The sequence below is a fragment of the Thermothelomyces thermophilus genome, chromosome 7, assembly GCF_000226095.1.
Source record: "Thermothelomyces thermophilus ATCC 42464 chromosome 7, complete sequence".
Taxonomy (NCBI): domain Eukaryota; kingdom Fungi; phylum Ascomycota; class Sordariomycetes; order Sordariales; family Chaetomiaceae; genus Thermothelomyces; species Thermothelomyces thermophilus.
In genome coordinates, this window is record NC_016478.1 from 3,990,559 (window position 1) to 4,002,782 (window position 12,224).

The 12,224-nt window shown below is 45.7% G+C and overlaps 1 protein-coding gene across 1 annotated transcript; it reads right to left on the minus strand.

The window, feature by feature from the left end:
* Positions 1-9,426: 9,426 nt before the first annotated feature.
* On the minus strand, positions 9,427-10,647 carry MYCTH_2313167 (uncharacterized protein). The gene has a single exon (XM_003667340.1). The coding sequence runs from the start codon at positions 9,965-9,967 to the stop codon at positions 9,614-9,616; it is 354 nt and encodes a 117-aa protein (XP_003667388.1). The 5' UTR covers positions 9,968-10,647; the 3' UTR covers positions 9,427-9,613.
* Positions 10,648-12,224: the final 1,577 nt, after the last annotated feature.

Here is a 12,224-nt window from a genome sequence, read left to right on the forward strand (position 1 = left end):
CTATACAGTTTTTATTATACTATTTTGCTTCGATTGCAAATGTCGTAGTTCTATACGACTTCCTTAACTTGTGCCGTTAACTATGGAAAGTCGTAGTATTTCCTAACTTATGCGATAGTCTTTATAACTCCTTTGTGTCCTCCGAGTTTCGACTTGTAAAGTTCTCGAATCATTCGTAGCTATTAATCCCTATCATAGATATATGCTTTGCCTTGGTACTAGAGTTTCCTATCTCTTTCTTCTACTCTATTAGGTATTACTAGTCTAGGTGCTGCTTAATATTATACCTTGTTAGTCCTTTCTTCTCGAAAGATTATATAATACTCTAGGAACGAGTTAAGTAGATTATCTTTTATAGGTATCTACGTTTCGTAATATAGCATTCTATCTGTTCGTTCCTTAAGTAATAGTAGTATTATTTCCGTTTATCCTTCTATATGATCCGTTTATCGGCTTAAGATATCTACTTATACGTTCTCTTTACCCTTCTTATAGCAGATCTCAAAGTTAAATTCTATAAGGAATTCTGCCTATCGTATTTATTGTCTATTAAGCTCCTTTATCATCGTAAAGTATCGTAAATTCTTATAATCCATATATACTTATACCGGTTTAATTATATTACTAAGGTATAGTTGCTATTCCTTAAAAGCTTCGACAATCGTAAGTAGTTCCTTGTTATAGATCGGATAATTAAGACATAGTCCATCGAGCTTCTTTGAAAAGAAGGCTATAGGATATAGCTTTCCTTGTTCGTCTCGTTGTCCTAATTGTCCTCCGATGGTGTAGTCTAAAGCGTCCGTTTCTACCTCGAATGGCTTCTTAAGGTCTGGTAGTACTAGTACTAAATCTTCGGTAATAGCGTTACAGATCTATATAAATGCTTACTTATATTACTCTTCTTATTAGAATTCAGTGTTCTTCTTTGTAAGTTTATATAAAGGTCATACGATTACTCCAAAGTTCCTAGTAAACATTTGGTAGAAGTTTATAAATCCGATAAAGCTTTATACTTCTATAACTAATATTGGTTGTAGCCAATTTTTAATAGCTTTAACCTTTAAAGGTTCTATCCAAATTTATCCTAGGAATATCTTATTAACTAAAAATACCGTTTTCCTAACATAGAATTCGTTCTTTTCCTTGTTAACTAATAGTTTATATATATATAGCGCGTCTAGCACTGCTTTTACGTGCTTCTAGTGTTTGTCTATTGTCTTAGAGAAGATAAGTATATCGTTAAGATAATATACCGTAAATTTGTTAAGAAAGGGTCGGATAGCTTGATTAATCAAGGCTTAAAACGTTACTAGTGTGTTTATAAGTCCGAATAGTATAATAAGGTACTTATAATAGCTATAGGGTATCCTAAAGGCTATTTTCCACTTGTTGCCTTCTTTAATCTATATATAGTTATAGGCCGATAGTAAGTCAAGACGCGTGAAATATTAGGCTCCTGCTAACTAATCTCGGAGCCGTAAGATTAGCGGTAACGGGTATTGGTTTTTCACGGTCTATTCGTTAAGTTACCAATAGTTAATATATAACTATAGCTTTCTATCCTTCTTAAGTATAAACAGGATTAGGTAGCCTATTAGCGATGTCGACAGGCAGATATATCCTCTTCAAAGGTTCTCTTCTAAATATTATTTAAGTTCTTCGTTCTAAGTCTAGCTTATATAGTAAATCTTAAAGAACTTTCGTCATACTCCTTCCTTAAGCTTGATCTCGTAATCCTATAGGCCGTGTTCTAGTAATCCTTCTAGATACTTTAGTTCGAATGCTAGGTGTCCTTTATATTCTTTTAGTACTTCCCTAGTCTTATCTCGTCTCTTAGTTTTCTAATAGTACATAAACTTGGTTCCGTCCATGGCAATGCTAGCGATTTCTCCTATCTTAACCTATTACTCTAATTGTAGTGCTCTATATTCGTCAATAGGGAGAATAGCTATTAGTAGTTTAGCTTGTTCCTCCTATCGTAACGTTAGTATCGTTATGCTACTTCTTCTAGAGTCCGTAGTAGTCTACCTGCTACTATCTATCTCTTATGGTAGATCTGTAGGATATGCCTTCCCCTGAGCATTGTCTGCTTATAATCCTCATATACTCCTTATCTTGCTAGTCGAATATAACTCTATTTAGGGTTATAGGTAGTTACTATTCTTCTAGCTAATATCTAGGTTATAATCTTTATACTATAGTAACCCTAATATTATGTCTTTATTGTTATCTATATTTACGATGCTAAATATGACTACTATAATCTTTCCTACTATAGTAATATCGATTGGTTTAGTCTCCTTATATACCTATTATATCGGAAATAGCCCTTTAACTATGCTATACTTCTACTTCATTCTCTAGAGTATCTATAGCTAATTTATAAGCGTCGGTAAAATCAGGTTTATCTCTGCTCTACTGTTCACTAGTACAAGCATTTTATACTATTTCTATTATACTATTATCTATAGTCGCTTGTCTTGCCGCCGTCGTCTAAAGATTATAGCAATTTCCTATGTTTCTGCCGGGAGGTCTCGATATAGTAGTCTCTTACGCTAGTTCCTCCTATACTACGCTACTACCTGCCGCTATATAGGCGTTAATAGTTTCTAGGCCCCTTAAAGGGCCCTAACCTATTTCCTAGGTCAGTACTAACCTCTTTAGTTATTCGGCTAATAGTAGCTTTATTAATTATGCTTATTTCCATAAGCCATTAAGTGCTTACGGCTTTCTATTATTAAGTCTATTCTACTTCTCGTCATATATACTATAGCTTTATCCAAAGCTCCCAAATTCGCGATTTCTTTTCGTCCGTGTAATAGAGGTAATCATTACTCTAGCACAAGTCCTATATATCTCGTCCTATTCTGTAGTACCTAGGCTAGGCTTATCTTAGAACTATTGTAATACCTTCTAGGTCATAGGCTTCGATCTTCTAGAGCAATTTGGCCGCTCTGTTTCCTATATTGTAGACCTATTCTATAGGGCGGAGGCTTCTATCTTTATTTCCTTGTTAGGTGGGCTAATAATTGTTTTCGAATTTGTTATAGAAGTAGTATTAGCATCTATATGCCATATACTAGAACTAGGGCACTTATATATATACCTTGTATTAAGAATATAGTTATATAGCATTACCTAGGAGGTATTAGAATTCTTTCCTAAATCCTTCCTATTATATATGGACTATAGGTACTTTAATGCCGTAGTAAGAGTGTTTCTTCTAATAGCTTCCCTATATATACTTGTCTTTTCCGCGGTTCGTATATATAAACTAGTATTCTAGTGTCACGATTTGGCTGCATAAGGCGACCCGGCAAGGCGCACAGAACCAATCAGGAACCACAAGACCTAAGGACCAATCAGGAAGTGATCGCAGTGATCGCACTTCGATCAAGACGAGCACTTGGGTAACGATCGCAGGATCGCAGCAGCGATCGCACGATCAAGACTCAAGGGGGAAAGGACAAGGAAATTGTATATAGTCACTCGTTCTGGCGAACTCTGGGAGTTCACCAGTGGTAACAATCACAATCACAGTACTCATACCAAGCATTGCTGATTACTGTGAGAGACAACTCTAAGTGTTGTTGTGAACCCTTTGGCTTCACCGAATCCCTCAGACGACCTGCCTGCTTGTCCCGCTTCACCCACCTCCGTCTGGACCCTTTCAGAAGCAGTCTGAGTTGGGTTCGTCACACGTTGTTACCACTCCCTTTGTTCTGTCATGGTTCAGAACGGAGGTGACTTCGACCTCGACATCGACATGGCTACCAACGTCACGGCCGAACAGCTGCTCGCTCAGCTTGGTCAACTCCAGCAGCGGATCCAGGAGTTGGACCAGAGAGACAAGGCTGCTCAAGCTCGAATCAAGGAACTCGAGAACCGCGAAAAGTACTCGCAGAAGTTGGTCAACGAAGCCTACGCCAAAATCGAAGCGCTCGAGACCGCCAAGGCGAGCCGCATCAAGATCGAACCACCTGGTAAATACGGAGGAACCAAGGAGGATCTCGCAGGATTCCTGACAAACCTCCGATCCTACTTCCGGCTCAATGACGACAAGTTTCCGGACGACAAAGCCAAAGTCCTCTACGCAGCCACGAGACTAGAGGGCAAGGCACTCAGATGGTTCGAGCCTACGTGGAACGACTATCTCACGGAGGAAGACGAAGACGATCGAGACGCGTTTACACGGGCAGTCTTCCGATCTTACGACCGTTTCGAAGAAGAGCTTCGGAAAGTTTTTGGCGACAAAGACGAGAAGATTCATGCGCAAGAAAGACTCGCCAATCTCCGACAGACCAAGTCAGCAGCCTCCTACGCCGCACAGTTCAGACAGGACATGCTCAAGTCTCAGCTTAACGACGAGGCGTTGATGCAACTGTTCTACAACGGCTTGAAGGAAAAGGTCAAGGACGAGCTGTACAAGTACGATCGGCCTGAGACTCTGGATGAATACATCGCGCAGGCCATCAGGATCGATGATCGACTCTACGCACGAGAGCAGCAGAAACGAGGTCGAATGAACGGAACCACGGTTAAGGCCAACGACAAGAAAAAGCGAGCGTACGTTAGTACCTCGTACGGGACGCACCCCGGAGCCATGGATGTGGACGCAGCGCAGAAGCAGGACCAGAAGAAGGCGACCAAAGACAAGTCCAATGTTACCTGCTACAACTGCGGAAAGAAAGGGCACTACAAGCGAGAATGCCGGAGCCCGAAGAAAGAATGGAAACCAACCCCCGGAAAGGAAATTGCGGCCATCGACGAAACCACCAAGAACGTCACCGAAGTAGCAGCCACGAGCTACGAAGACAAGGACAGTGACACGGACAGTCTCGGACACGACGGCAACGGTGAAGACGAACAAGCACCGTACTCCGAACTGGTCACTGTGGACCCAGAGACAGGTCTTGCCGAATGGGACATGGCAGGAGAGTATGCGCCGCCAATTTCGATTCTCCCAATCTTGAGGCAGTGGGGTTTCACAGTCACGCAGAGGCGGGATGGATCGTGGACAACCGACACCCAAGGAATCGAAAGACCCGGACCCAATGCTCTATTCCTCCAGGAACGAATCGAATGGTACCGCAACGAAGTTTTCCGACTCAACACGGAACTGCGCGAACGGGATGGGCGCTTGACTCGACTCGCCCAGCAGAGCGATGAGATGAAGGACGAAATGAGGGAACTCCGACGTATCGTGGAAACCATCAAAGGGGAACAGCCTGTGACATATGATGGGCCCGATAGCTACGCCGAGCACTTTGACGATCAGCAACTCAGCCACGACGTACGGAACCCCGAGTACCAGTTCATGCGCGCGAACCGCGGAAAAGATGAGCGTACGTGGGAAAGCTACTGGAAGAAACACTCCTATGTCAGCACTGGAGTACCTACGGTCCACGTACAATGGGAAGGATTCGGGAAAGAGTTCCAATACCTTCCAGGCGACGCCACGCGACTGCACCCTCGACATGAGGCACATGCGCAAGTGCCCTGGTTCCAGTGTGTGGCACACGAATGCCGATACCACTTCCGCGACAAATTCGAAAACAATCACTGGCCGACCCGACAGGAAAACAGGGACGGAGGCTTGTGCCCTGTGGAATGGGTCTACGATGCAGGAAACAGAGCGGCCGAATTGCTTTGGAAGATCGAAGCCCGCGATCTAGAAAGCATCACGATAGTTCCAAGACGAGCCTGGCCTAGGCACTGCGGAACGGGACGAGACACATGGGACTCGTGCTGGAGCAACGATTGCCTCTATCACGCGGACGAAAAGAAATTGCGAATTCGGGAGCTTCAGATGAAGCTATGGCACGCACGACGGAAAGCAGAACGGACCCAATGGTGGGAAGCCGCAAGCACTCAATGGCTCACGGAAATGAGCACGATCGACGAAGCCGCTATCAGCCGAACAACCGAAGAGGTCAGCACTGACCTGGGAAACGGGTCAGGGCCCTTCGAGGGGCCCGGAAACCATTAACGCCCGCGCAGCGGCGAGTGGTAGCGCAGTACAGGAGGAACTGGCGCAAGAGACCACTATACCGAGACCTCCCGGCAGAAACATGGGAAATCGCCGCAATCTTTGGACGACGGCGGCAAGACAAGCGGCTGTGGATAACAGCACAGTGGAAACAGCACGAAATGCTCGCACTAGTGGACAGTGGAGCAGAGATGAATCTGATTTCGCCGACACTTGTGAATCAGCTGCGGATACCCTGGAGAATGAAGCGGAAGCATGGCATAGTCAAAGGGCCATTTCCGACGCAATGGGTACGCAGGGAGACCGAACCGATCGACATCACTGTGGCAGGGAAGACCACAGCAGTCGTATTCAGCATCGTGGACATGGGCAACGACAAAGACATGATATTGGGGTTACCATGGCATGAAGATTACGACCCGGACATCAGCTGGAAGAACGGTGGCCACCTGCGACCCCGAATGGAGTCGTATTCGACCAGCGAGATGGGGAGCGCGCAAGGATCGCGAGCGGACGATGCTCAGAGAAAGGCATGTCCTACGGATCCACCGCAAGAGACGGACAGTGGCAGGCAGACCACTACGGACTCTGGAAGAAGCGGCATAACGATACCGACGTTGCGACAGGAGGAACGAGCTGAATCGCCGATAGCTGTTCTCTCCGTTGACGAATGCGGAGCACTGCAATGGGAGCAGTGGGTTGAGACAGGAGAAATCGCCAGTATCGCCATGGACGGAACCAAGTTCGCATACTACCAGAAAACCGAGAGACGGGACAAGACTGGGGAAGTACCGAAGGAATACGAAGGACACCCAGCATTCGAACCGAAGCATCTGGAAGGATTACCAGAACACGGCCCATGGGATCACGAGATCAAGCTCAAGGAAGGAGCACGACTGAAGTTCTTCAAGATTTACCACACGAGCCAGACACAGAACGAAGAACTTAAGCGATATTTGGAGGAGAACCTTCGAAGAGGACATATCCGCCCGTCGACATCGCCAGCAGGCTACCCAATCCTGTTTGTGCCCAAGAAAGACGGAAAGCTACGGTTATGCGTCGACTATCGGCAACTCAACGAACAGACCGTGAAAAATCGATACCCGTTACCGCTGATCTCACGGCTCCGAGATCAGTTGGCAGGAGCCCAATATTTCACGCGTCTTGACTTGCCATCGGCCTACAACCACATACGGATCAAAGAAGGCGACGAGTGGAAAACGGCCTTTAGGACACCTTATGGCCACTACGAGTACCTCGTCATGCCATTTGGACTTACGAACGCGCCGGCAACGTTCCAAGCCCTGATTGATCAAGCTATCCGACCCTTTCTCGACAAATTTGCGGTATGTTATCTCGACGATATACTCATCTTCTCCAAGACGATGGACGAACACCGGAAGCACGTAAAAGCAGTGCTGGACGCGCTGCACGCGTACAAGCTATCAGTCAACAAGGGAAAGAGCGAATTCCACGTCAGGAAAACGGTGTTTCTGGGATACGAGATATCCCCAGGACAAATCCGGATGGAACCTTCAAAGGTTGAAGCTATCAAGAATTGGCCACGACCGACGTCAGTCACGGAAGTACGAAGCTTCATCGGATTTGCAAACTTCTACCGGATGTTCCTCAGGAACTTTGGAGCGATCGCACGACCTTTGCACGAACTTACCAAGAAGAACGCTGAATTCCAATGAGAAGAGCAACACGAGCAGGCATTTACGCAGATTCGCGACGCCATCACCGAGGATCCAGTACTGGTACTGCCAGACCCCAAGAAGCCATTCGAGGTAGAAACGGACGCTTCAGACTACGCCATCGGAGGACAATTGGGACAACGAGACGAACAAGGGAAGCTACATCCTGTAGCCTTCTTTTCAAAGAAGCTCGATGGACCACGTCTCAATTATCCGATCCACGACAAGGAACTACTTGCGATTGTCGAAGCTTTCAAGGAATGGCGACCATACCTCAGCGGCACGATTGAACCGGTACAAGTATATACGGATCACAAGAATTTGCGATACTTCACGACGACGAAGGAACTCAACGGACGACAAATACGATGGGCAGAATTCCTCGCGGAATTCAACTTTGAGATCCGCTACAAGAAGGGCAAAGAGAACGCACGAGCGGACATCTTAAGTCGACGAACGGATCACACGGAAGGACGAACGGGAACGACACCACCGTTGTTCAAGGAACGGACAGACGGAACGCTGCATCACGAGACGCAGACACCCGTGGAAGATGATCCACTTGACTCGTTCCTCGAATGCTGCGCAATCTTTCGAGAAGAAAGGATCAACGAGGCACAGTATCAAGCAGCACCCGGACCAGTGGTACCTGACGGAGTAGAAGAGAAAGATGGGAAACTCTGGTACCGAGGCAAAGCGTACATCCACGACAAAGGTCAACAGCTGCGGATGATTCGAGAACTCCACGAGTCGAAACTCGGAGGACACAAAGGAGTTACGAAGACTGTCGCACAAGTCAAGAAACACTACGACTTTCCACAGTTGACGACACGAGTTAAGGAAGTCGTACGGAACTGCGACATCTGCAATCGGAGCAAAACGGCACGACACAAGCCGTACGGGCTACTTCAGCCACTACCAACAGCTGACAAACCATGGAGTTCAGTTACGATGGACTTCATTACGAAGCTGCCAGAATCCAAGGACACGGCCACAGGAGTGACCTACGACAGTATTCTTACTGTAGTAGATCGCCTGACTAAGTGGGCATACTTCTTTCCCTACAAGGAGTCCTGGACAGCGGAACAGTTGGCAGACGTGATCTATCGGCAAGTTGCATCAGTGCATGCTTGGCCGCAAGAATGGATCACCGACAGAGACACCAAGTTCGCATCGAAGTTCTGGCAAGCGTTAATGCAACGATTGGGCGTTAACAGCAAGCTGTCAACGGCATATCACCCACAGACTGACGGACAAACGGAGCGACTAAACCAAGTTGTTGAGCAGTACCTCCGCTCTTACGTCAACTACCAGCAAAACGACTGGGTCATGCTGTTACCAACAGCACAACTCGCCTACAACACGACGCCGACAGAAACGACCAAAGTCACACCGTTCTTCGCGAACTACGGATATGAAGCAGACCTTAGGCAAGGACCAGAGGTCACAGTGCCAAGAGCAGCAGTCAAAGCAGAACAGATGCACGCACTGCACGAGAAGCTCAAGAAGGAACTCGAGTTTGTCAAGACCAGAATGAAGAACTACTACGACAAACACAGGCTCGAGGGACCTCGCCTAGAGAGGGGAGATAAAGTCTACCTGATCGCACGAAACTTACGAACCAAACGACCAAGCACGAAGCTGGACTTCAAGAAGGTCGGACCCTTCGTTATCAAAGAACGAATTTCGACATCCAACTACCGACTATCGTTACCGTCATCTATGCGACTACGGACGGATGTTTTTCATATTTCACTTCTCGAACCAGCACCAAAGAACGCCGAGGTTGCCACGCACATCGAAGCAGAGGACGAAGAGGAAGAATGGGACGTCGAAGAAATTCTGGATTCACGCATCATCAACGGAGAACTGCAGTACCTGGTCAAATGGCTTGATTTTGGGCCAGAAGACAACTCATGGGAACCAGTTAAGAACCTGAGTTGCCCCGAGAAACTTCAGCAGTTCCACCAGAGGAACCCTGACCGACCGAAAGCGACGAACCCGAAACCAACCCGAAATCGGCCAGCAAGGACGGATCCAAAGGAACTTCAGGATACACGGCATCCCAAAGCTGTCCGAAATCGGCGGACAGGCGAGATGGGGTCGAAGAAGACGCAGTAACCCCAGAAGCTTCCGCTGCCACCGCCGCCGCAGCCTCCTCACGTTCCACTCGCTCCAACTCCTCCACACTGTCGATACCCCGAGCGATAGCCCTCATCATCTTCTCAAACCACATTCGCTTCTGTTTCCGGAGACGAAGGACCCGCTCCTCAGCAGCCATAAGCTCATCCTCAAGTTTTTGATGCTGAGCCGCAATAGACCGAAGCTGAGCAGGAGAAACGCCAAGAACGTCACAATTCGAACGCTTGTTGCGAACGCACTCTGCGCATCGAGAAGAATCGCTTTTCGAAACCTCGCACGAACTAAGGCCTTTGGACTCGCACGGCGTACAAGGACGCATCGTTAAAAGATTATCCGAGGAGAGAATCGCGGCCAGGAGATGGTTGGCACGAAGAGTCGACGCAGCAGGTTTAGATTTCGACTTCTTTCTCACACGATCAGCCATCTCGACAACATCGTGGGAAGGCAAAGGAAGGAAGAAACTGGGAAACGCAATTACGTACAGACAGGGGATGATGGCGCTATTTGAAACGGACCGGAGTCTTTCGAGGACGAAAGACCTGAAGGAGGGGCATCGTGTCACGATTTGGCTGCATAAGGCGACCCGGCAAGGCGCACAGAACCAATCAGGAACCACAAGACCTAAGGACCAATCAGGAAGTGATCGCAGTGATCGCACTTCGATCAAGACGAGCACTTGGGTAACGATCGCAGGATCGCAGCAGCGATCGCACGATCAAGACTCAAGGGGGAAAGGACAAGGAAATTGTATATAGTCACTCGTTCTGGCGAACTCTGGGAGTTCACCAGTGGTAACAATCACAATCACAGTACTCATACCAAGCATTGCTGATTACTGTGAGAGACAACTCTAAGTGTTGTTGTGAACCCTTTGGCTTCACCGAATCCCTCAGACGACCTGCCTGCTTGTCCCGCTTCACCCACCTCCGTCTGGACCCTTTCAGAAGCAGTCTGAGTTGGGTTCGTCACATCTAGGTTCCGTACGTCATTACTAAGTTACTAGGCGTTAAGGTATTCGGTATAGCTATCAGGCCTATTATATATCACAGGCTATTCTCCTTTAATAGTTTCTATAATATATTAGAGTTCCCTCGTCTCGTCCCTTATCTTATCGCTCCACTAGACGAGTCGAATCAAGCGTCTATCCCGTTTATATAGTTCCGTATTAAGCCGGCAAACTTCATTATAGTACTATTTGATTCGTTCCTAAAGGAATAGAACATTAGGTCCGGGTCTTTCGATTCCTTAGGTGTCGGTTGTCTATAATCTATCCTACCTCTATATAACTATAAAACCCCACTGCCTTAAGGCTAGGAGAATCGAAATTAGTAGTACATATTCTCTTACTATGTCCTATTCGGCAAGACCTATCTCTAGGTCTATAGTAACCAGTTCAGAGTATAGTGCTTGTTTGTCTTTATCGTTACTATCGTGTCCGAGACTATCTATATTACTGCCCCTATCTTTGTAGCTTGTAGCTACTACTTCGATAACGTCCTTAGTGGTTTCGTCGATAGCCGTAATTTCCTTTCTAGGGACTATCTTCTACTCTTTCTTCGGGCTTCGACATTCTTGCTTATAGTGCCCTTTCTTTCTATAGTTATAATAGGTAATATAGGACTTATCTTTGGTTATCTTCTTCTAGTCTTACTTCTATGCTATATCTATATCTATAGCTTTAGGGTATATCTTATATGAGGTACTAATATATACTTGCTTTTTCTTATCATTAGCCTTAACTATAGTTCTATTTATTTAGCCTTGTTTCTGCTACTCCTATATATAGAGTTGATTATTAATTCTAATAGCCTATATAATATATTTATCTAGGGTCTTAGGCCGATTATACTTATATAGCTCGTCTTTAACCTTTTCCTTTAAGCTATTATAGAATAATTATATTAATGCCTCGTCGTTAAGCTAAGACTTAAGTATATCCTATCTAAACTATATAATATAAGAGGCTACTAACTTAGTCTATCGGAGATTAGCGAGTCTTTCTTACGTATAAATCTTCTCGTCTTTGTTACTAAAAACCTTCTAAAGCTCTTCTTCAAAACGGTTGTAAGATCGAAAGACTGCTTATATAAACGTATCTTGGTCATCTTTGTCTTTCTTAATAAGATAGTCATTCTATATAGGCTTAAACTATCTAAGTACTTTACCCTCTAATCTTATAGCTATATAAAGGACTTTGGCCTTATTATCTAGAAACTTATCATCATTAAGCCAGAAGTAAGATTAAAGGTTTATTAGGAATCCTATAAGGTCCTCCTTAGTTCCTCTGTATTTGCTAGGTAGTTTAATCTTGATATAGCTTGCTTTGGCGCCCTCGAGTGCCTTAATTTTGGTATAGGCCTCGTTAACTAGCTTCTACGAGTGCTTTTCGCCGTTCT

Coding starts and splice junctions, on each gene's coding strand:
- MYCTH_2313167 (XM_003667340.1), bottom strand. CDS start 9,967: ATGGCTGCTGAGGAGCGGGTCCTTCGTCTCCGGAAACAGAAGCGAATG.